Genomic DNA, 24,810 nt, shown 5'->3' with positions numbered 1-24,810 from the left:
CATCAGAATATTTTTTTCTTTTAAAGAATAAGATAAACAAACACTTACCCAAAGGAACATATGCACCCTTATATTCAGAACTGCATTATTCACAACAGCCAAATACTGGAAGCAGCCTAAGTGCCCATGGACAGTAGACTGGCTTAAGAAGCTATGGGACATAGACTCTGTGGAATACTACTTTGCAATGAAAAAGATAATACTGTGTCCTTTGGGACAAAACGGATGGAACTGGAGGTGATGATGCTTAGCGAAATAGTCAATAAGATAAAAGACAACTGCCAACTACCGGATGGTTTCAAATGTAGAATCCAGAGAACTGAAAAACATGATGGGAGGTTAGGGGTAGACTCTCTCTAAGACTCAGAGAGAACTGTGGTTGCTGCCTTTGGGAGGGTGTCTGTAACCCTACCATCTGTAACCTACTATTTATTTTAGTTCTTAAATATTTTTATTTATTTATTATTGGATAGAGACAGAGAGAAACTGAGAGAAGGGAGACAGAGAGGGAAAGAAACAGAGACACCTGCAGTCTTGCTTTCCCCCTGTAGGTGAGGACCAGGGGCTTGAACCTCAGTCCTTGCACACTGTAATGTGTGCGCTCAACCAGGTGTGCCACCACCTGGCCCCATAACTTACTATTAATCACAACCTTAAAAAAAATGTTTTTGAAGAATTTTTTTTCTACAAAATGTGGTTTTTAATTTCTATGGACAATTCTTTTTATTATTAGTAGTAGTAATTTAGTAGTGATAGACAAGATTATAGGACAAGAGGGGTACAATTCCCATGACCAGAATTTCGTATCCCATCCCCTCAATTGGAAGATTCCCTATTTTTTATTCCCCTTGGAGTATGGGCACAAGATCATTATGGGGTGCAGAAGGTGGAAGGTCTGGCTCTTTAATTACTTCTCCACTAGACATGGGCATTGACAGGTCAATCCACGCCCCCCACCCCCAGCACACACCAGAGGTCCCCTCTCCTCCACATAGACTGAGGACAGACTTGGGGCATCATCACAGACCATGTGCATTTGTAGGATAAACAAGGCATGTCATCGTTGAGCTTACTGAAAATCTTCCTTTGGTGTTTAAACAGCTCCCCTGGATAGTGCCCTGCTTCACCATACACGCAACCCGGATTCCAGTCCGGCCCCCACTGCAAAGAGGGGGGAAGTTTCCGTGCTGTGGCATCTTCTCCCTCCTTTTCTCTTTCTGTCTCTGTCTCTCTCTTTCTACCTGAAATCATCAGTTTGGAATGGTGAAGCCTCAGTGAAGATGAAAACAAAACAAACTAAAAGGGGCAGTTATGGAGTGAAATACCTATTCTTATACAAAGCTGGAGAGAGAACAAGAAACTTCGAAGGCCCTTGAAAGAAGTTTCACAGAAGCTGAGAACTCTTGTGAGATCAGGGGTGAGGGGGGGAGTGCCTCTGTCTTCAAGTGCTCTGCTTCTGGGGGATCTTCAAAGAAAATAGTCACCCTTGCTGCTTTGAATTAGCAACTGAAGCCAAAGAAGCACAGACACGGGACTTGACGTGTCCACTCTGATGTGGACTTGCAAAGAGTGGTTCTCAAAGTATGGTCTGTGAGCCTCAGTGGTCTCTGGGCCCTTCTTCCCAAGATCCTCAAAGCCTGGGAGGTGGTGCAGTGGATAAAGTAATGGACTCTCAAGCAGGAGGCCCCAAGTTCAATTTCTTTTTTTTTTTTTTTCCAAGTTCAATTTCTAACACACGATTGTGCACTAGGCTCTGTTTCTCTCCTACTCTCATGTCAATGAACGCATAAATCTTAAAAAAAACAAACAACTTTATACTATAATATAATAAGACTAAAATGCTTTTGCCTATTTCACTCTGTGACTATTTCTACAAAGCAAAAACCAAGCCACAAAGGCAGAATACTGTGCAATACTGGAAATTTAGCTCAAACCACACTAGTCATCGATGCATCCTCTGCCACAATAATCACACACACACACACACACACACACACACACACACACACACACTAACCTGCTGGTTTCACTTAAAAATGTCTTTGATAAAGTTGCAGCAAAAGCACTGATTTTATTAGAGACTGGCTCAATTGAATGCCTTTTTAATATTTTCCATAAGAAAATGGATGCAGAAAGCACTCCTGCCCTGCGGAAGGATGACGGGGTTGCCTCAGGAAAAAGACAAAAGGGATTCAACTGGGAGCTGGACTATTTACTTCTTTATTGAATTGAAGGGACAACCGACTAAGCACAGCCCTTCAAGCTTGAGTACTTGTCTGAGTACTTCTCACCAAGGGATGAAACTTTATGGGGGTGGGGTACAGAAAGATAAATAAGACAATCCTTGTAGCCAATGACAAGAGTTCAAGCAAGACCTAAAATTCTGTAAAAGCCAGGCCCTACACAGTGAACTTGACAGTGAACCAAATAGAACTTTTCAAATAGGTGGGCCTGGGTATTAGCAATTTTGTGTCCTATGCAATGGAATTTGCCAGCATTTGGTAAAGAGAAACATTGTTCAGTGAACCAATCTTTTCCAGACCTCAGTGTGCAGTGTTGTTTTAAAGATAGTTCATTCAAAGTACAAGATAGGCCAGGAGATTTTAATGCAACAAAATATGAGAGATCACTGACACAGTGTCAGATTCCTTGATACAGCTGACTTTTCAGAAGCTACCTCTTCTCGGTCTTGGCATAGTGTCAAAAGACACCCAGTTATCTAAAAAGGTGATTAATTACATATCTGTGCAAGGCGGGATTTTCTCCATTCTTTTCATCCCAAACATAGTGTCAACAACTGAATAGCATCAGAGCAGCATCTAGTCTTCTATTAAGCCAGATATGAAACACATTTGCAAAAATATAAGACAGTGTCTCCTCCCTACTAAATTTTGGGGTGAAATGAAAGGAATGAAATTAATGTTTTAATATATTTTTCATAAAAATATGCTACGTATAGTTAATGGACAATAGGTTTTCATTTTGATGAAAATAAAAAATTAATTTCTCAGTTTTAATCTCTCCTTTTTTTTTTTTTTCTACCAAAGCACAGTTCAGCTCTGGTTTATGGTAGTTTGAGGAATTGAACCCAGGACACTGGAGTCTTGGGCATGAGAGTCTCTTTGCATAACCATTATGCAATCTACTCCCCTCAAGTTTTAATCTTTTTAAAAAAAATTTTCTATTATCTTTATTTATTTGATAGAGACAGCCAGAAACCAGGAGGGAAGGAGTTGATAGAGGGAGAGAGACAGGGGGGGAAAAAAAACATCTACAGCACTGCTTCACCACTTGCAAAGCTTTCCCCCTGCAAGTGGGGAACGGAGGCTCAAACCTGGGTCCTTGTGCACTGTAACATATGTGCTCAACCAGGTGCACCACCACCCAGCCCCCTCCAAATTTTAATCTCTAATGTGATGAAAGTCGATAAGTAGGCAAATAGGTAGTAGAGAGATGACAGACAGAATGCATAAAAATTCTTTGGAACCCTCAATAACCTTTTGGAGTTTCTGAGACCAGTATGCTTGAGAACCAGCATCTTAGAGAAACATATGCCTAGGTCAAAGTGATGTGTGTGCATGCAAGCTTAGAACAGCTCTGTTCAAACCACAAGATGTGGAAGCAAGAGAGCCCCCCCCCCCCCACACCTTTCATGTCCCTACAGCATGGTGCTGCATAACAATATAAATAAATGCCTTGGCTACCTATATTAAGGTGGATAAATCTTGCAGAAATGAGCGATGATGAGAAACCAGCTTGTCATGCACATGTGTGGGGCCTTCACAAGTAGTCCCGGCATGAAAGCTAACTTTGCCCAAGGAAGCCAGAGGACAATATGGAGGGAGAGGGCCCAAACCCTGGCCAAGAGTCTGTAGCTTGAACCCCAGAAGAAAAGGTCTCCCATGGGAACCATCCATCCTTGCTGGGTTGTTTAATCACCTACCCTACTTAAAAGCCACAAGAGTAGCCTGGGAGGTGTCTCTTGATAACACGCTAGCCCCTTAAGCATGAAAAGCCCTGAGTTCGATCTCTGGCATCAAATGTGTCAGAGTGATGCTCTGGTTCTCCCCTGTTGAAAAAAAAATCACTCTTTAAAGAAAAATATGAACCCCACTTAGCTAATCCTTCATCTCCATTTTTATCACCATGAACGAAACAACTGCATTTCATTTTTATATTATACCCAACCCACAGATGGCATCCACTCTCAACGTCGGGCCAGTCCCTGTGCTGTTTTTCCTGCCTCCTATTCCTGTCACCAATATGGCGCCCTGGTCTACTTTGGCATCTCTTGCATACTTTATTATTTTATTTTATTTTATTTTATTTTTTCCAGATTCTATGGGCTAATGGTGTTTCTTTGGCTTAGAATGTCCTCTCCTCCCTTCTGGGCATCTGAATCTCTCACTTCCGCCAGGACACTGAGTGTCAATCCTCTCCAGTAATCTCTCACCCGTCACTCTCATTTCTGCGGTTCCTCAAACATTTATCCACTGAATTCATATCATCTTGTACTGGTTAGCATATTGACTCATATTTATCCTCTGTGATTGTTTTGTGTCAACATCTGGAAGCACTGGCAGTGGGGACTGCCTCTGATACAGCTCCCGTGAGCCAGGTAAATGCACCGGATTCCTTCTTAATGATGGAATAACAACTCTGCTGATCAAATCGATCAAATCACCACAGCTTTATGACCCTGTACCCAGACTCCCCAGATGCTCACGGTTCTGCATCCTGAATGGTGCCATCTCTTGCTAGAGGAATGCATATGCCACTTTCTGACAGAAAGCAAGTGAAGTTATGCTTGCTGTACAGAATTCACATTTTGTATACTGCTAGACTAGGTCCAAGTTCAACATTTCTTTTCCCCACCTCTCCTATTACTTAAAGCCCTTCTTGGAAATTCACCTCCAACAGGTGGTGGAGCCACTTCTCATAAACTTGAGAACTTCTGTTTCACTTTAAAACAGTTTTATTGGGAGTTGGGCGGTAGCACAGCGGGTTAAGCACACGTGGCACGAAGTGCAAGGACTGGGTAAGGATCCTGGTTCCAGCCCCCAGCTCCCCACCTGCAGGGGAGTCGCTTCACAGGTGGTGAAACAGGTCTGCAGGTGTCTATCTTTCTCTCTCCTTCTCTGTCTTCCCGTCCTCTCTCCATTTCTCTCTGTCCTATCCAACAACGACAATAATAATAACTATAACAATAAAACAACAACAGCAACAAAAGGGAATAAATAAATAAATATATTTTTAAAAAAGACATCAAAGTCTGTCTGGTCTGCTTGTAACATCTACTGTACAGGTTCAAGTTTCAGGTTTTCTGTGCAGCATTTCATAAATCTTTCCCACACTGGGATGATTTGCTTTCATCTTTTTTCTGTCCACTTGGCTCTGAAATTCAAGAGGGCAGGCATGCAGGTATACTCAGTTTTACATACCCTTTTTCCAAGGCCAAGAATGAATGAATGAAACAAGTTATTAGACACAAACTGAGAACTGAGGAGTAAGTCCACTCCCTCTTCCACTTGACAGAAATCGCTCTATTTGAGTTTTGTCTCCGTGCAAGATCTCTCTCCCCTTTCAACTGCCTCCAGAATGACTTCCATGTGGCTCTAGCACTCCAGCAACCGTCCTATCCCGGTGGGCAGTTTGTTAGTTCCACCCTGGACAGAAGGGCACCCCGTCTGGGACTCAGTATTGCACACTGTCTCATCAGCTGACGAGACCGTCTCTGCCACCTTTGATGTGAATTCAGGCCTTGAATTAACTCGGCCAGCTCTGCTGTAAATGAGAACAGTCTTTCTGAGCAAGGGCTCCATTTCAGAGATGGTTTGGTGATCAACACAGGGCTGGTGCAAGTGGAGGTGGAGTGGGAACGGAGACTAAATACATCTTCCTCCAGACATTTCCATTGACCTTGAAGAACTTTTGCGTCATGGACACCCTGCTAGTACACTTAATGCCAGTGCAGATTTGATTGGTGAAAAAGTACATTAATGAGCAGAGTTTACAATCTGTAATATCTATGCTTCCAGCCTTAGAGGGTACACAGACATATTCAAAACACTTGCACCCCCCCCCCTTTCATATATATTTCATTATATTTCACATATATTTCCTCACCTATCAACACACACTGGAGCAGCTACTGGAGTTCAGGATTTTTCTTTAAGTATGATCTAGTGGTCTGGCCAACCCAACCCCTACTCCTAGATAATGCCATTTTTCTCTTTCTATAAATGTCAGAAAGCAGCTCACTCTAATTCGATTTCCTTCTTTCTTGAGGTCAGATTAAAACCCAGTAAGTTATTATTTGAGGCTCGCCTTTTCCTAGAGGGGAAACACCACACAGCATATTTTCTAGATCATAGTCTGGGACAGGAGAAGATAGCATAATGGTGATGCAAAAAGACTTTCATACCTGAGGCTCTGAAGCCACAAGTTTGATTCCCACAACCACCAAGAACCATGAACCAGGACTGAGTCGTGCTCTGGTAGTAGCATAAGTAATATCCCACTGCTCTCTGCATGGTCTAAAGTCACAAGCATTATGACAGTTCATCAGCAGCTAAGGGAGCTGCCCAGAGCAAGAGGGTCTTTGAAAGGAGGTGTACCCCTTGAGTTGTGGGTCTCCTAAAGACTCCCCCAGACTTCAAGAGACAAGCAGCTAGTTTAGCCCCTGACAGAGCAACACAAATGAACTTGATCTAGTTTCTTCCACTCCTGGCCTCAGAGTCCACATGTTCCTAACAGGTGGAAGGAAGAAGGGGCCCTTTCCTATTTCTTTCTTTCTTTCTTTATTGCCATCAGCTTTATACAGTGCAGGGCTCGGTGCCTGCACTGTGAATCTAGCAGTACCAGAGGCCACTTCCCCCCATCCTCTTTTTCTGTTTTATTATTTAGTAGGAGAAATTGAGAAGGGGAGAAGAAGAGAGGAAGAGAATAAGATAGACACCTGTAAACCTGCTTCACCTATTGTGAAGCACCTCACCGGCCCCCTGCAGGTGGGGAACAGAGGCTCGAACCTGGGTCCTTTACACATGGTAATATGTGCATTCAACTGGGTGTGCCACCTCCCTTCCTGTCTCCCTCACTAATGAACGGCTTCGGTGGAAAGGCAGGTGTGGCCAGGGCCCTGATCCCCACTTTTCAGGCAGCACAGCGATGCTGAGTGACTTGCCCATGGTCACAAAGCTCGTGAGGGCCCCTTGAGCTTGTTGGGAGAAGGGACAGAGAGGATGAGGGTGCAGGTCCTGCCAGTGTGGCTCCTTCCCCAGTGGCCTCCAGTTTCCAAACACCAGGGACTGGACTCAATGATTGGAGGCCACAGGCTATTTGTAGGAGGTTTGCAGATCTAACAGAGATGCCCAGGTTCAACATGACAGGCATTCTTTTTGAGGAAACTGACGTCAGCCCTGAGTGGGAGTTCCAGCTAGATCAGAGGTCCTTGACCTTGACTCTCCAGTTCACATCAGCAGGAGAGCTTTAGAATAGCCCTGCCCAGCCTCCACTCTGTGCCAGCTAACTTTGCTCATTTACTGACATCTGTTTATTTATTTATTTGCTGCTAAGGTTTACATGCCAGCACAATTCTACCACTCTCTGCAGGTGTTCTTTTGTTTTGCTTTTTCCCAGAGCCCTGCTCAGCTCTGCCTTATGGTGGTGCTGGGGGTTGAACCTGCAACCTCAGAGCCCCAGGCATGAAAGTCTATTTGCATAGCCATTAAGCCATCTCTCCAGCACCCACCTTCTTTTAATGTAGAGGTGAGATAGAGAGGGAGAGACAGAGAGAGGAGAGACAACACAGCATCATGGCCCAACCATTTGTGTGTAAAGCTTGCCTTGTACAAATGCTCTCATGTGGTGGCTAGGGCCTCAAACCCGGGTCCTTGTACTTGGTAAAGTGTGCTATCTCCCAGCCTCCTGGGCCAGTTAGATTTAAATCACAAGAGGTGTTTGCATTTTTTTTAATCTCCTGGGTTTCTCTTCCCTCAGACCCGCACACACACACACACACACACACACACACACACACACACACACACACACACCACTTCTTTCTTTCTTTCTTTCTTTTATTTGACTGAACAGAGAAATTGATGGAGAGGGAGAAGTAGAAAGGAAAAGAGAGAGACACGTGTAGCACTGATTCACTGCTTGTGAACCCCCCTCTTGCAGGTGGAGACCGGGGTACTTGAAGTGAGGTCCTTGTTCCTGGTAATGTGTACGCTTCACAGAGTGCACCACTGCTGGACCCCCCCCTCCCCCAGGCATCTCAGGTGCAGCCTGAGCTTAGAACCACTGGGTTGGCCGATCTGATCAGACGGCTGGGCAGCAGCAACCATCTCTGAGGAATTACATGGAACAGCCAGAGAATGCTGCTGAGAGCCTTGGATGAAATGGATTCACAGCTCCTGGACGTCAGTGTGACCAGCCTTAACTGCACATAGGACATGCCAGGTGGGAGCTGTGCATCCCATAGAAGCCACAAAGTGTCCCCTTTGGGCAGACGAGAGAAACTATGGTCACCTGCCAAGGCCTACAGAAGTCCTGAATCTAGTGCCAGTATCTTCACCCACACCCTCTACATTCTTGGCCGGACTGTGGAGGCTCAGCCTTGGTGAAGAACAAGAAGTCACAGAACACTAGGGCTGGCAGAGCAGTTTTGGACCCCGAGCCTGCAGACTGAGGTGGGACCTGCAGGCAGTGGAGGTGGTGGCTGAGCGCTGGGGAGGGTGGCAGACTGATGAGCACATGGCGGAGGGAAGGAGACAGTCACCACGGCGGCGGCAGATTGTCACCATGTGGGGAGGTGGGTCCTAGCTGTGGGTGCATCCAAGTTTTCCAGAAGAAGCTAGAAATGTGGATGGTGGAGTGAAACCACCCATTCCCAAATATTATCTCAAGTTTTAAAACACACTCTGTGGGGCCAAACACACAACCCATGGCTAGTTTGGGACCTCAGATATGATCACACACACACACACATGTGCATACATATACGCAACCTTCCATCCTTCATCTACTTCTCTCTCTCTCTCTCTCTCTCCCTCTCCCTCTCCCTGCCCCTCCCCCCCCTGCATTTACAACCATCGGGCCCCTGCCTCTCCTTCCTGCTGTGTAAAATCCAAATGATTCCTGATCTAATGCAGAAAAAAAAACCCGTATGTGTTCCCCCTGGGGAGGGATTTGAACCTGTGGACTATTGACTCGATACTGATGAAACACCTGTGCTCTCTCATTTGCATCTCTGTGACTGGGCATCTCCTCCCTTCACTTTGCAGGAAGCCCCAGTCATAATTCACATGATTATCACACAATTGAGATAGAATGCAGGTCAAATCCTATACCCGGAGGAACCTGCTCCTACGGTAAGAGCTTAATGTGAAACGCAATCGTGTCGGCCTGTGAGACAAATACTGGTCGGGCCCGGTAATAACAGTCTTGTGAGAGAATTTCGCCCTCTGTGATTATTACTCAGCACTCTTGTGCGGTTCACGGATGATAGTAAAATCTCAAACTCAGAAGTCACCAGAAAGATCTGGGTCAGAAATGCCTGCCTCATCACTATCCAGGCAAATGGAGAGTTATTTGTATATTTAATAGAAGCAAGAGTTCACTCAGCGTTCTCTGTGCAGCAGACACTAATTATGCGCGTTTGTGTGTGTGTATGATATTGATATTTCTCTATGTACTGAACTAATCCTTACACTAACCCTTGATACAGGAACCACCATCACTATTGAAATATGAGGAAATGGGGAGGGGGGGACAGGGAAGTTAAGTCATCTATCCCAGGTCACACAATTATTGAGTGGCAGAGCTCAGAACTAAATGTGCAGCCCATCACCCACGTTTGGACACTTGTGCGTGTGCTAAATTCGCTTGAGCTCTTCAGATGCAGAGGGAGAGGGCAGACTCTCATGAAATCTTCTCCCTTCTCAAGACAAAACGAGAGGCTTTTTAAGAACTGCCACCAGACACCCCAAGACATCAGCAAAATGTATCACCTTTTGTAGGTTTAGTAGCTTCAAAAGCTCAGGAGCAGACCACGCTGATCGATGAAGAAGCCCCTTTGCCTTGGCCTTCTCCAGCCCCTTTTGAGTCCAATGTCTTCAGAGCGCTCCAAGCCACTCACCCTGAGACTCAGCCCTCTCACTCGTCTGTCTGCTTTTGTCCTGCACACCACTCTGGGTGGGTGGGAGGGGACAGTCTAACCGCTTTTCTAATCCATGTTGAAATTAGAAATTAAGAGTCTAACTTTTTTGTTTGTTTGTTTCTTCTCTGATGGTAGATCAAATTTAAGGGGCCATGGAGATAGCTCAGCGGTAGAACTCAGACTTGCAGGCCTGAGTCCTCAGGTTCCCTTCACAAGCTCCACATATGCCAGAGCTGAGTGCTGCTCTGCTTTCATTCTTTCTCTCTCTCTCTCTCTCTCTCTCTCTCTCTCTCTCTCTCAAGAGTAAATACAGCAGCCCAAGAGGTAACACAGCGGCAAAAGTTTTGGACTTCAAAGCATGAGGTCCCAAGTTGAAGCCTCAGTATTCACATGTGCCAGAGTGGTGCTCTGGTTCTAATTCATTTTCCTCTCTCTAATAAATAAATCTTTTAAAAAAAAAAATAAATAAATATAAGAATAAATAAAAATTGGACTTTATTAACAACAGAAGCAAAAACTACCCTGAATCTTGGTTCCTCAAGAACTCTGGAGCTGGCAACCCAGGAGGCAGCATTGTAGATAAAGTATTAGAACCACAAACATGAGGTCTTGAGCTCAATCCTCAGCACTGGATATGCCAGAAAGTCACTGTTCTCTCAATCTGTCTGTCGCTCATGAAATAAATAAATCCCCCCACCCCCAGGACTGGAGCTAGAACTGGAAGGGCAGGGGCGGAGGCTGTGTTCAATAAGCAGAAAGAGGACAGCTAAGGCACAAAGACTGTGCTGTGGGCGGAGGGTAGATAGCATAAAGGTTATGCAAAGAGATTCTTATGCCTGAGGCTACAAAGTCCCAGGTTCAATCCCCCACACCACAATCAGCCAGAGCTGAGCAGTGCTCTGGAAATGGGAAAAGAGAGAGAAAGAAGGAGAGAAAGAGAGAGAGAAAGAGAGAGAGGGAGAGACTGCAGCATTGACTGTGACCTAGGGTCAGTCCCTGGAAAACAGCTGCCAAAGGTCACAGGCTGATCTCAGTCCTTGGGGGTGCACCACTGCAACTTTTGTCAAACGAACTGCCGTGGGGTGTGTGTGTGTGTGTGTGTGTGTGTGTGTGTGTGTGTGTGTGTCCGTCCGGGAAAGCCAACTCCCATAAAAATCAACAGTCATGCAGCTAGAGATCAGCACCAAAAGTCCAAGTCTGATTTTTAACTTATGAAACCACCTTGTAACTACAGCAGTCCCATCACAAGAGGGGCTGCGGGGAAGGCCAAGAGGCATTTGAGAGGCCCCTGCTTCAGCACCTAGGCACAAACCATTCCCGAACAACATATAAATGTGACTTGAAGATAGAGGCTAAAAACACAAAACTCGCCCCTGTCCAGTAAAGACTTCAACCCCTCAAGTCCTCTCAGAGATCTATGCTCTGCACGTTCGTTTCTGATAAAATATGACAGAGGCTATTTTGGCTACCTCATACCAATAAAATATTTTGCACACTTGGCCCTAGATGGCATGAATTTACCAAGAGATACCGAGCAGAGCGAGGGAAGAGACAAGCATATAAGCACAGCAGGCCACAGCGGCTTCATTTTCAGACTGTATCTCCCAAATGTGATTCCTGAATGTGCCAAGGAAGCCCAAATAGTAATGAAATCTGGAGGAGGAAAAAAAATGACCATATCTTGCCCAAACTGGGCTTGGGGTCTGCTTTCTTTCAACTGCAAGACCACAAGGCTCATAATATAATAATAATAATAATAATAATAATAATAATAATAATAGAATCTTCTGCTAGAAAGCCTCTAATACCCCCCTCAGAAAAGTCCTTATTTTGTAGGTCACACTCTCATTATCTTGCTCTGTGATCAGTCTGATTAAATTATAGAAAATTATGAACACATCACTCAGAATGAGAGTCAGCTCCAGCTCTGTTTTTCTGACCTCCTCTCTAAACACCCCAGCAAGTAGCGAAAAGGCAAGAAAGGTGGACTAGATAACTTCAAACCAGGAGATTAGAGGACCCACTGACCTCTCGAGGGTCTAGCCCCCAAGAAGTTCAAGATGTCCAATAAAATATTTACTGGCCAGTCCCAGAGGCAGGTTGGGTCCTCCCAGCATTTCCTTCATAGCTGAGGCCCCTGAATCCAGACACCCCCGCCCCTGTAAGGAGTGGAAGTGACCAGGTCTAGTGACAATGTGCAAAATTTCCCTCCAGTGAAACCGAACTCATCTGGACATGATCTGTGCCCCAGCTACTGGGGTCACTGACTGCACTCCTGGAGTATCCCAGCCCAGTACCATGCATTTCTCACCCAGTGTCTCCTACAATCAATTTGCCATTAACAAGACTCCTTTTAAACCACCTTCCTGGGGCCCAGAGAAAGTCTGCCACCAACAGAACTGGTTTCCTTGGGTGTATCCTATCCAAGGTCTTCGGGTCTCTTTTTGTATTGGGGGGGAGGAGCAGCTCGTGAGAGGATGATTTCATTCAAACAGAAAGACAGGCCAAGGGCTGGGGGGTGGTGCGCCAGGTTGAGCATACACATTGCCGTGTGCAAGGACCCAGGTGAGCCCTCAGTCCCCAGCTGCATAGGAAATGTTTTGTGAGCAATGGAGCAGGTCTATAGGTGTCTATCTTGTTCTCCCTCCTTCTATCTCCCCCTCCTCTCTCAATTTCTCTCAGTCCTATCCAATAAAAGAAAAAAGAAAAAAAATGGCCATCAGGGGTGGTGGATTCATTGGGTTGTCAGTGATAACCCTGGTGGGAAAGAAAGGGAGAGAGAGAGAGAGACAGGAAGGAAGGAGGGAAGGAAGGAGGGAAGGAAGGCAGGAAGGTGGACCACAGCACTGAGCTATGGTGCTGGGGCTTGAACTTAGGTTGTGCACAAGAGAAGACATACCCCCTATCTCTCTAGCCCTCCGTAACCTTTGTCCTTCTCACCTCATATGCATCCAAAGACAGACGGTTCCCACCCTTCCCTTCGAATTCTCCTAGGAAAGGCTGTTAAAGATTCAAGAAAGCCCAAGCTCACAAGCCAGAAGCTGCCCAATTTGTGCTTCTCCTGCGTGATCTATTAGAGCCCCTGCTGTGGAAACCTGTCAACTCATGCCAGCTGTGTCATCCCAGAGCAAGGTGGCAGATTAAAAATCAGTTGCATTTTACTAGAAACTATTCAGAAGCACTGGGAGGAATACAATTTGGGTTTGTCTTCCTATTTTCACCAGAAAGCCATCTGCCCTGTGTATTGTATTGGGAAGAGACCCCTCTTCTTCTAGAGCCCAGAGCCACTCCTGGTGGTGGTGCCTTGGAATCACCAGCTCTGGGGGACACCTGCAGTGACAGTGCTACTGTGTGCTCAAAAGTGTTCCTGTGGTCATAGCTATGACATAGCGGCTCCTCACTGAAACAATAATTCAATTAAGCATTAAGAAGGAGAAAAAGAGTTGCTTCTTCTTTCACTTGATCTTTCAACAGACATGAAAAGACATTGAGAACATCCGACTCAGACATCCTGTCATTACTCCAGTACAACTACAGACAATTTTACTAGAAAGCAAGAGAGATTCTGTAAAGTCTGGTGAATGAAAAGCACTGTAGCTGGTTCTGGGCTTGACCCACAACTGAGTCAACAATGAGAACACTACAATAACAAAACAACTGTTTAGTTAACTTTTCCTCAGAGCTCCCCCTGGGAAGAGACATCAGGCAGATCTCCAGTGATAAATACACCAGAATCTAGACGCATGCAGACCTGTGGCAAAGTCGAGCCCAGGAAGGCATCTTTCAAGCGCTGACACACTGACGGAAAAGGATTTCACACAAACCCAAGAGAAGATCCTTCCTTGCCTTCTTCCCCTTCAGACTGTGGTCCTGATGACACAGGTCACAAAAGGCTTAGCCCAGGAACTGGGCTCAAGTCATCATCCTCGCTTCCTTCTCTTCCTTTTGTAGCCTGATTCTGCTCAAGGTAAGTACATGGTAGAGCCCAGGCCTCTAGTCTAGTTTAGGGAACAGGGTATTTACTGCACTTTACTGGGGGAGGGATATAAAGATCATCAATAACACCAGAGTCATATTTAAATACAGAAAGCATATATACCATTATTACTCTAGGTCAAGAACTATGGGTTCTAACTGAAATAACATTTTGGAGGGGTTGATTTTGAAAGAACTATCTTTCTGAACAAGAGAGCAGAACACAGTTCAGTTTTGGCATATGATGGTGCCATGGATTGAAACCGGGGTTCAGCTGTGCAAGGCCTCTGCTCCACTGCTGAGTCATCTCCCTAGCCCTGGAGCGATAACATACTTCGGCCCGCAAAATAGCTCATCTGGACAGTGTGCTTTCTTTTCCACACACACAAGTCAGGTTTGAGCCCAGCCAGTCCCTACTGCATTGAAGGGGAGGCGGTCTCTGGTGCAGTGGTCTTTCTCTCTCTGCTACCTGAAAAGTTAACCTGTAGCAGTCAAGTCCTGGCAATGGTAGTGATGATGATGATAACATAGGTTTAACGTTGGGGGGCACCTCCAAAGCTAATGGCAATTACTTTTTTATTCGGAGCCAGAAGTAACACCAATTCAGGGCAGGCCACTTCTTTTCTGCTCACATAGGAGACCCATTTCACACACACACACACACACACACACACACACACACACACACACACACACACAGAGACTTCAGAGGCCTGAGAGGAAATGATTGGGTAGAATGGTCCCATCAGAAATCTATCGCTATGGTTAGCAGTGTCAGGTTAAATGCTTGCCCATCCCCAAAGCTAATTCAGTGCTGAGCAGTCCCAGGGGTGTCTAGTTGAACAGGAGGAGCTAGGAAACCTTAGCAGGCCTGAGCCCAGTCTGGGGAATTACTGGCACACTGTGCCAGGGGCCGAGGCTCACCCCAAACCTGGTATCTGACCATACCAAGTGCTGCTCTGGATTTCCAGGACTCCTGCAGTAGAGGGTGGCCTTCCAGGTTCCCTGGAAGCAGTCAGACTTGTGGCTCCCCTCTGCACTTAGCTGCTTTCTCCCTTGATAACAAAAAGTAAGTTGGACACCTACAGCCTATTAGCAGTCTTTTTTTTTTTTTTTTTTTGGGGGGGAGGCAAGTTTGTGCAGGGCAAGAGGAGGGCATGAAGATGTGGACAGGAGTTCGGATTTTTCTCTAGTCATAACTTTCTTTTTCTTTTTAATTCAGAGTTCTTAAATGTGTTCACCAATTAAATTCTTAAAACACTGTATCAGCAGTGACTGTTAGAACCACTTCTGAATTTACTCAGAAGGGCTCTCTAGTTTCAAAATCACTATTTTCCTCCACCACTCTCTTCTTCCACTCTCCCTGCCCCCCCAAAATGACACACCTCCCTCCTTTCTCTGGGGGGGGGGGTGTCTAAACTTAAAAATCTTCAGGCAGGGAGGCGGAGCAAGGGGGAAAGCCCTAGACTCTCAAGCATGAATTCCATTCCCAAGATCACATGTACCAGAATGATGTTCTGGTTTTCTCTCTCATTAAATTAATATTTTTAAGAAAAAAGGGGGAAAAAGGAGTTAAATCTCCTATATAACTTTGTCAAAACAGTGAGATGATTTCTAGCAAAGAAGCTGAAGTCCCAGACTGTCTATACATAAGCACACAAGTAAATGAAGATTTTAGCATTAAAATAGGAATTTAGGACCACAATTCCAGCCCCTGTGAAATAAGGATTTTGCCCAGAGTCACTATGTATTAATTACACAGCCCCACCAGAACAAAACTCTTCAGTGCTGAGTGGTCCTGTTCAAGCCTTGGGTTCCTAGGTCAGAATTACAAGATTGTTTTGCACAGAAATTTCTTTGGGATCAAATGCAAATTACTAACACAACGTGCAAAAACCTTCAGAACAACCCCACAGCCACCAAAATCCCCACTCGGTGCAAAGGCTTAAGGCAGGAACAAGCTTTCCTTATGGCATTCCCAAAAAGTCTGGGTTTTTTTTTTTTTTTTTTTCCTATTCCAAAGTGGTTTTGAGACTTCAAGAGGGAGCTGGTTTTTATTTCCTAAGTGAGTAGGGAACAACGTTTATTGAAGAGAAGGGGGGCTGGAAGAACCCACTCTCAAAACAACTTGTGCCCCCACCCCAACACACACCCACCCCAGCCCTGGCCCCAGAGCGCAGGAGAGGCCCACCGCGCCCGCAGCTAAAATGGAGCCTGAATTTCCTCTCCGGCGCGGAGGGTTGTCGCCGGAGGTCAGGGTCAAGGTCACCGGCAGGGCAGGCTGCAGCTGCCTGGCCTGCCGCGCTCCTGGGCGGGGGAAGGGAAGGCGTTCCAGCTCCGCCAGCGCCGCCCCCACGGATCAATCCTTTCTCCCTCCCTCCCTCCAACTCCGCCAGCAATTAATTTTTTTTTTTTAATAAACGGGGGTGGGATGAGGGGGTGTGGAGGTGCATGGAGAGAGGAAAATGACCAAACCCCCTCTGCGCCCCGGCCTTTGCCACTCCAGCCCAGCAGCCAGGCGGCCAAGTTGCCATCTAAGGACAAGTTCGCAGAACACTGCAGCCCGTTTTGTCCCGGCAGGGCAAGCGTGCCCCCCTCCTCCTCCCTCCTCCTGCACCCCAGCACCCACACCCCAGGATTCCTGCCTCCTGGTCCTCGTCTCCCTCACCACCCCCGGGAAAGGGCCAGGCACCCCCGGCCGGCCACGTGGACGCACACACTCTCCCGGCAAGTGCTGGAGTTTGCGGGGACGCGGCGCCCCGACTCCCGACTCGCTGCCCGCCTCCACCGCGCCCGTGCACATACATCGTACATGTGATATTACCCTCACAACCTCTAGCGGGCAGACGAAGAAAGGACTGCACAGGGGCATTTTTTTTTCTCCTTCCTTTCTAAAGGAAAAAAAAAAATTAAAAAAAAAAAAAAAAAAAGCACAACCCCAGCCCTGAGCGTACCGGGAAGAGAAGGGGAAAAAAGAGAAAGAAGAAGAAGAAAAAAAAAAAAAAAAAAAGGAATGCTTGCAGAGCCCGCAGTCTGCAAAGTGCGGTTTTGTTTTTTTTATTTTTTGGGTTTTTTTTTTTTTGCATTCACCCCAGGGGCCGCGACCCCGAAGGGCCTCGGAGCAGCGGGTTAGGGGGCGCCCCAACCCGGGGGGCTCCCGCAACGCTGCGCGGGTTCGGCGGCGGCGGCGGGGGAGATCGATCGCAACGGTCTGCAGCGGAAACACACAGGCTCACACACACACACACACACACACACACACACACACACACTCACTCACACACACCCCGAGTCTCCATAACCTTAACCCTTCCCCCACCCCCCGTGAACTTCAGGTGACCGACCACGTCGCCTGCCCCCCCGCCGCTGCCCCCGCCCCGGCGGCGCCCTGCTCCGCTCCGGCCCCGCGCCGCCCCCGGCCCGGGTTTTGCAGGCTGGGGCTCCGGAGCCGCGCCCGGGGGCCCCGGGGTGGGGGGCGGGGAGACACACAGGCCCCGGGCTCCCGCGACCCCTCCCTCCCTCCCGCGCCGCGGGCGTCCCCTCCTCCCGCATCCACCGCGCCGGGCGGCCCCGGGGGATATTTTTAGTTGCTTCTTTCTCCTTCACTTTTAGCTTTTGCAGCCGCTCGGAAGCCTCGGCGCGGGGAGCCGTGGGGGGGCGGGGGCGCCCGCGAGGGAGCGGGGGGAAAAGTTCCGAGGCGCGCGGGGGAAGGCGGAGGCCGGCCGGGGGCGCGGGGAGGCGGGAGGCCCGGGCCGGAGGTGGGGGTGACCCCAACGCCCAGCGTGGCCGCAGCCCGGCGCTCCAGTCCCGGCTCGGCCGACCGGGGGGGTCCCGCAGCCACGCGGCGCCCCGACCCTGGCCCCGGCCCCGGCCGCCCCGCCTGACCCCGCGTTCGATCGCGACCGCCGGCCCCGCTCCGCCCTCCCCGCCGCTCTGCAGGGGCCGCTCGGCCTCCGCCTCGGCGCGGCTCCCGCACCCCACATCCGCCCGGCCTCGCCCCCCGCGCCCCGGGGCGCCAGGCGGCGCGTGTGTCCCCGCGTGTGCGGGTGCGCGGGGGGGCCCACACCCCCTCCGCCACCGCCTCGCCCGCTCTCGACTCCCCTCCTCCGCCTTCTCCACCTCCGCCTCCCGCCGCCGCCGCCGGCTCCGGGCCCGACCCACCCCGCGCACCCTACACCCCGAGACGGACCTCTCCCCTCACCCCAGCCCCGGGGGCGCGCGCTCCGGCCCCCCCCAAGCGCCATGTCGGGGCCCCGCGCGCGCCCCGACCCCGCACCCGGGGAGCCCCCAGGAATTTTCCTTTTTGTTTTTTTTTAAGATTCCAACCTCTCCCCCCCATTAAAACAACACAGACACACACACACCGAGCCGGCATCCACACTGTCCCCTCCTCCTCCCCCCCTCCCCCCAGCCGCCGGGAGTGGGGAGGGGAGGGAAAGGAGGAGGAGGGGGGGAAGCCCCATCGCCAGGGGGGAGCCGGGGAAGGGGGGGCGCGCGGAAGAAAGAAAGAGCGAGAGAGAATGGAAAGGGCACGGGCTGATCATCACCAACATGGCTGCCTCGGCAGAGCCCTCGCCGAGGAGTCACCGGGCTGTGTCTTTGTCAGCTTCACCTCTGTAACCCTAAACTCCCGCGCCGACCACGGCGGGCTGCGGCGGGCCGGGCGCCGAGGCAGCGACAAGATGGCCCGGGAGGCGGCGGGGAAGGGATGACTTACGTGAGGGAAGACGCTTGGGCTGCTCCTGCTTCCTCCTGGGCATTTTCCCCCTTTTCTCACATTCTCCTCCTCGGTTAATGTGAGATCAAATAAACCCCCCCCCCCGTGGGGGCAGAGAGGCAGACACTGGCAGGAGCGGGGAGGTAGTTGTGGAAGGGGGGGGGACGGGCGGGCAGGCCAGAGGGTGGGGGGGACCCCTTCTCTCCGGTGTGTGCAATGGGTTGAAGCCGGTTTCCTGGAGCCCGAAGAAGGGGGTTTTCTTCTTTCTTTCTTTCCTTCTTTCTTTCTTTCTCCCCCCCTTTGCCTTTTTCTTTCTGTCCTTTTCTCTCTCTCTCTCTTTTAATTTTTTTTTTTTTGGCCGTGCACCTGGCTTGTCCCCCGAGCGTGATATTCTTCAATGGGAACGGAGCTAAGAGGTGTGAGTGTGTGTGTGTCCCGGGCTCGCGCGTGTGATGGGAGGGAGGAATGCGGTGGCGGCGGCGGCGGCGGCGTCCATGGCCGCGCGGTGTCTCCGAGCCCCTAACACTAATGCCGGGATCAAAGGGCAGCGCGGCGGCGGCTCGGCTCCGGCTCTCTCGCTCCCTCCTCTCTCTCTCTCTCTCCCTCTCTCTCTCTCTCTCTCTTTCTCTCCCTGTCACACACACACTCACAGAGGCACAGACCAAGGGGAAGAGCGAGAGCCAGACGCACACACTCACAGACACACGCGCGCACACAGAGGAGAGAGGAAGGTGCCCCCGGGCTCCCCGGGCCGCCTCCGCCTGGGCTCTGCCCCCGCCGGGTCTGGGGGGAGGGGGAGGGGGGAGGCGGAGGATGTGGGGGGGCCAGAGGGAGGGGAGATGGGGGGGCTGGAGTTGTGCTCCGCTCGCGGCCCAGTCTGGGAGGGGTGGGGGAAAGTTTTGCCCCACTCTTGGAACGACCCTCTTCGTTCATTTTTATTCTTCCTGGATTTTTTTTTCCTCTCCCAAGGAAATGGATTTTTTTTTTTTTGTCCTTTTCTTTTTCTTCTCTTCACTCGCTTTTGTTGATTTCACTGCAGTTTTCTTCTGGATGAAACGCTGCTGCTTCTTCGGGCTCCTGGGGGCGCAGAGAGGACGGTTCTTGTCACACACACCCCTCCCTTGATGTCCGTGGAGATTATGAGTCTTTCTCCCAACCCTCCATTCCCACCCACCTACCCCAAAAAATATTCCAATAGAATTTTTTTTATTAAAAGATGACATATGGTAAAATCAATAACTAGGTTGATGGAATGAGCGTGCAGTTTGAAAGTGACCAGGGCAGTTAAAAACTGGATAAGGCTGCCCAACTGAAAATTACAGCTTTTTGACAAAAGGGAGAAAAATAACATCAGCCCCCACCCCAAATAGTTGAATGAACTGCTACACGAGCCTCCCACTGTCCAGGCTACCATCTTGACTTCTGTCTGGAATTTACTCCCCCCTCCCCTTGTTACAATGCAGGTAGATAAAGCTTACCCTGAAGCGATTCTTGTTTGCATTATGAGCTCAGATATAGCGGTTTTCATTAGCCAGTACATACTTTCATGACTTTACAAATCACACATCTTTCTTCAAAGAGAGACATAAAGGAAAGAAAAAAATAGAAAAGGACAGGTCTCACTCCAGCACAAAAGGTACTTGGTGAAAGAGAGCTGTTCTCTTTGTGACTCGAAGTCATTTGGATAAAAGTTCACTCAGAGGTTGTTAATGATTTAAACTCCAAAACCTGCTTCTCTAATTGAACTAAAAGGGGGTGGGGAGGATGGTCTGAAGAAGAGTTGTTTCATAAAACTCTCTTTGTAAGAGGAAACTTTGAACTTCGCAGAATACATTATATGTCATGAGTCAGATGTAACTAAAAAAATTAAAAAGGTGCATTATTTAACTATGTCTTCCCTTTTGAGCTGTTGAAAACCTCTGACTCATCATCTTATTATGTTAAATATTTTCTTACCGATTTTAGAATAGAGGTTTTCGTCGAAGAAGGCGGAGGCATGGTTAGGATTCGTTAGGATGGCACTGTATGCTTTGTGTGTACCCTTAATGCCTCAGAGGTTCTGGCTGAATTCTCCTAATCCTGGATGGTAGTAAAGCTAACCATGGGGTGAACTCCCTATCTGCCTCTCCAAAATTACAATAAGACTTTATGTTGCATGCTTTTACTAGAAAAGCTGAAAGCACCTTGTATCTCCCCAATGAAGTTTCCATTGATAATAAACTCTGAGGATGAAACCCACCCTTCCAACTCCCCCACCTAGCCGGTAAGACCTGCTTGGGTTCAATCAAGCATCCAAACAGAGAGCCTACAAGTTCAAAATAAGGAAACTCCAGGTCATTTGTCTCAGTGGTTACAATTTGAACTAGAACTATCTTTCAACTCAAGTCAAACTCAACTTTCCATGACCTTTGACTGCTGTCAGTAGCACTCAGACTTGAAATTAATACATGAATGAGGAGTTCAAAGCCTGTCCATTGTGAAGTCGACTCATTGCCCTGGCTGGGTAGGATCTTTAGACCTGTCAGTGTAAAACAGCATGGCTACAACGTGACTACCACTCGGCACCACTAATCCCCAAGCACCTCTGGCTAGGATCTGGCCTGCTCACTCGGCAGCCACTGCACCTTTTCCTGAACTGCCACGACTCTTTACAATACCTACTACATGATAATTGAAAACACACTTTAGGCCTTTCCTCAAAGCAGAGTACATTTCCTGCGACCTTTTAAAGGCAGGCAGGCAAATGCTGTCAACTTTTAATTATGTAAGGTGTTCCATCAATAGCCAAAAGCATTTTTTAAATTGAATTTATTCATACTTCTGCAGCTTCCCCCAAATTCTTTGGAGTGGTACACAACGAGAGGAAATGGAAATGGGGGCAGAACAATTTCTGTGGCAATCTCAGGCCTTGAGGCCTCAGCAGTGGGCTCTGGCATCTTACCCTCCATTGCTGTTTAAACTCAGAGTAATCTGGATACTAGACTAACCTAAAGTATTAGGAAGCTATATAGCTGGAGGTGTCCAGGATGGCTTTTCAGAATCAAGTGCATGAATACTTTTGAGACTGTGTGTCCTGTTTTGTTTGTTTCTGTTTTTTTTTTTTTTTAATATTTTACGTATTTATTGGCTAGAAACAGGGAGAGTGAATGATAGGGAAGGAGGAGATTAGGAAAGAGAAAAAGAAAGACACCTACAGCACTGTTTCACTTGAAGTTTTCCTTCTGCAGGTAGGACTGGGGAAGTGGTGCTTGAACCTGGGTCCTTTCACATTATAACATGTTCAGTATACCAGTATGCCACCTTCCAGCCCCAGCATTCCTTTTGGATGCATTTACCCATGACCCTTTAAGCTGGACATTCTCTTAACTGTTGCCCTTGTTTTTTTTAACTGTTGTTGTAGTTATTATTGTTGTGGTTATTGATGTCATCATTGTTAGATAGGACAGAGAGAAATGAAGAGAGGAGGGGAAGACAGAGACGGGAGAGAAAGACACCTGTAGACCTGCTTCACCGTTTGTGAAGCGGCTCCTCTGCAGGTGGGGACCTGGGGGCTTGAACCAGGATCCTTAGGCTGGTCGTTGCACTTCATGCCCATGTGAGCTTAACCCACTGTGCTACCACCCGACTCCCATGTTGGAATATCCTTTTGGATTCACCTCCATGGCTTTAAAGTCAGAAGCATGTCCTCATCAGCATGGTACTCTCTATCTCCATCTCCATTACTTCTCAAATGTGAGATGCCAGTAGATTTTCTTTAAATGAGGCATTCTAAAAAGAGGTTTATTTTTTCTTTCTTCTTTTTTTTTCTTTTTTAAATATTTTTATTATTTTTACTTTATTTATTGGATAGAAAGAGCTAGAAATTGAGAGGAAGGGGGTAATACAGAGGAGAGAAATAGACACCTGCAGCCCTGCTTCACCACTTGTAAAGCTTTCCCCCAGCAGGTAGGGACCAAAGGCTCAAACCACAGTCCTTGCTCACTGCAACATGTGCACTCAACCAGGTGTGCCACCACCTGGCCCCCAAGAAGAGGTTTCTTAGATGCCCTCTCTCACAGGGGTGAATTCTGTGTGAGCCCCAGAATTGGGGAGGGGCTGGGGGACGGGCAAAATGAACACCTTCTCTAGACTGGAGTTGGTCTGTACTATTTCCCTAGTAACACTAAGATGTTATTTGCCCTTTTGTTTGTGTTGATATTTATGATAATGCGTCTATGGCCATACCACCCATAACACGCCCAATCTCGTCTGATATTTATGCTAATGATGCAAAAACAGTGGGGAAAATCAAGTCCCTGAGCTAGAATGAAGGCAGTGACACCACAATGTCACTAGCAGCCCTTTTCTTCATTGCTATGCTGGGGGTTGGGGGGGTTGAGGGAGGGAGAGAGAGAGAGAGAGAGAGGAAGTTCTTTTAAAAACATTCTTGATGCAGCAGCAAAAATTACCAATCTGATTAAATCTTGGTCCTTGACTAGGACTTCTAAATACTCTTCATAACCAAACAGAGCATATAGAGTATTCCTGCCTAAATGCATCAACTGTCTCAAGGAAAATTGCTGTGAGATACTTAAATATAGCTGCTCTTTCTCGTGGAATATTATCTTTGCTTGAAAAGATGATAGATACAAGCCGTGGCTATTTAAACTGGAGTATTTCTCAAAATATGAATGAAGTGAGTCTCCATTCAAGGAAGACAGTTCAAGTTATATTGGGGACAATGGTTATGGGCTGTTGGAGAAATCGCAATGCTTTTTTGCATGGAAAAGTATAAGAAAATGTGTCATACAGCCCCATAAAGGTGCTGAGAAGCAAGAGCTAGAATTCTTTTTTTAAAAAAAATATTTATTTATTCCCTTTTGTTGCCCATGTTTTTTTATTGTTGTAGTTATTACTGCTGTTGTTATTGTTGGATAGGACAGAAAGAAATAGAGAGAGGGGGAGAGATAGACAACTACAGACCTGCTTCACCGCCTGTGAAGCGACTCCCCTGCAGGTGGGGAGCCGGGGTTCGAACCGGGGTTCAAACCAGACTCCCCTGCAGGTGGGGAGCCGGGGTTCGAACCGGGATCCTTATGATGGTCCTTGTGCTTTGCGCCACCTGCGCTTAACTAGCTGCGCTACAGCCTAACTTGTATCCACCTCTGTGAGTTTACCAGTTTCCTAATGCGAACTCTTCCGATGAGATTCCTGGTGTAACTAATCAGTGTGACTGTTTGATATTGTGTCAACATTTCGGAAGAACAGCTCAACTCAGAGAGCCATGATTTTTCCAAATGGCCAATGTATGATGTCACAAAGTCATGCTGCAATAAAAGTCCCCCTCAAAGTACAGGCTAGACCAGGCAGATTTTAATGTGAGAGTATAAAAAGTTCATTGATACAGGGTTTCAGGTTCCGTGGTGTAAGGAAATTTCAAGAAACAACCATTCATCAAGTTTTGTAGGTAGCAAGGAAGACAATTCTCTGAAGAGACTAGTACAATGGGCTGGGGGTGAGGGAGGGGGAGCAGCAAATTCAGGTTAAAAGGAAGCCCCAGTTGATGTTCAGTGAGGCAGTGTTCCAAGGCAATTACACCCCCCTAAAAATAAAAAGAGCTCAGAAATAGATAAAATGAGCTCCTGTACCTTTAAGCACATGTATATGTGAGCCTTGATACATCTTTAGCATTAACAAAGCAACACATCACAACAGAGTGAACGCAGAAGCCAATAGGACAATCTGGCAGCTTTCTGTTTAGCCTGACATTGGGTTAGGGAGAAAGTATAATGGTTGGCACAACAAACTCTCAAGCCTGAAGCTCTGAGGTCCCAGGTTCAGTTCCCTGCACCACTAAAAGGGCTGAGCAGTGCTTTGGAAAAAAAAAAAGTTCCCCTACTAAGCCAAACAGTATGGAGAAATCAAAAACAGTGCTACACTTCTGATGGCATTTTCTTTATTTGATAAGTCATTATTT

General features: G+C 47.7%; 1 protein-coding gene across 4 annotated transcripts in view; it reads right to left on the bottom strand.

The window, feature by feature from the left end:
- ZNF827 (zinc finger protein 827) overlaps nucleotides 1–20,458 on the bottom strand; it is a 200,550-nt gene extending 180,092 nt beyond the window's left edge. For 3 of the 4 annotated variants that reach the window (XM_060179000.1, XM_060179001.1, XM_060179002.1), the window contains exon 1: nucleotides 18,855–19,982. In XM_060179000.1, coding sequence (XP_060034983.1) covers nucleotides 18,855–18,897 — 43 coding nt within the window. In that variant the 5' untranslated portion in view covers nucleotides 18,898–19,982. Of the gene's footprint in view, nucleotides 1–18,854; nucleotides 19,983–20,332 lie in introns of those variants that run through there. The other variant, XM_060178999.1, reaches the window with a different exon arrangement.
- Between the last annotated feature and the right edge of the window lie 4,352 nt (nucleotides 20,459–24,810).

Source organism: Erinaceus europaeus, chromosome 19, assembly GCF_950295315.1.
Source record: "Erinaceus europaeus chromosome 19, mEriEur2.1, whole genome shotgun sequence".
NCBI classification, from domain to species: domain Eukaryota; kingdom Metazoa; phylum Chordata; class Mammalia; order Eulipotyphla; family Erinaceidae; genus Erinaceus; species Erinaceus europaeus.
The sequence above is the reverse complement of the archived record's forward strand: the minus strand, read 5'-3'. Positions and strand labels throughout refer to the sequence as shown.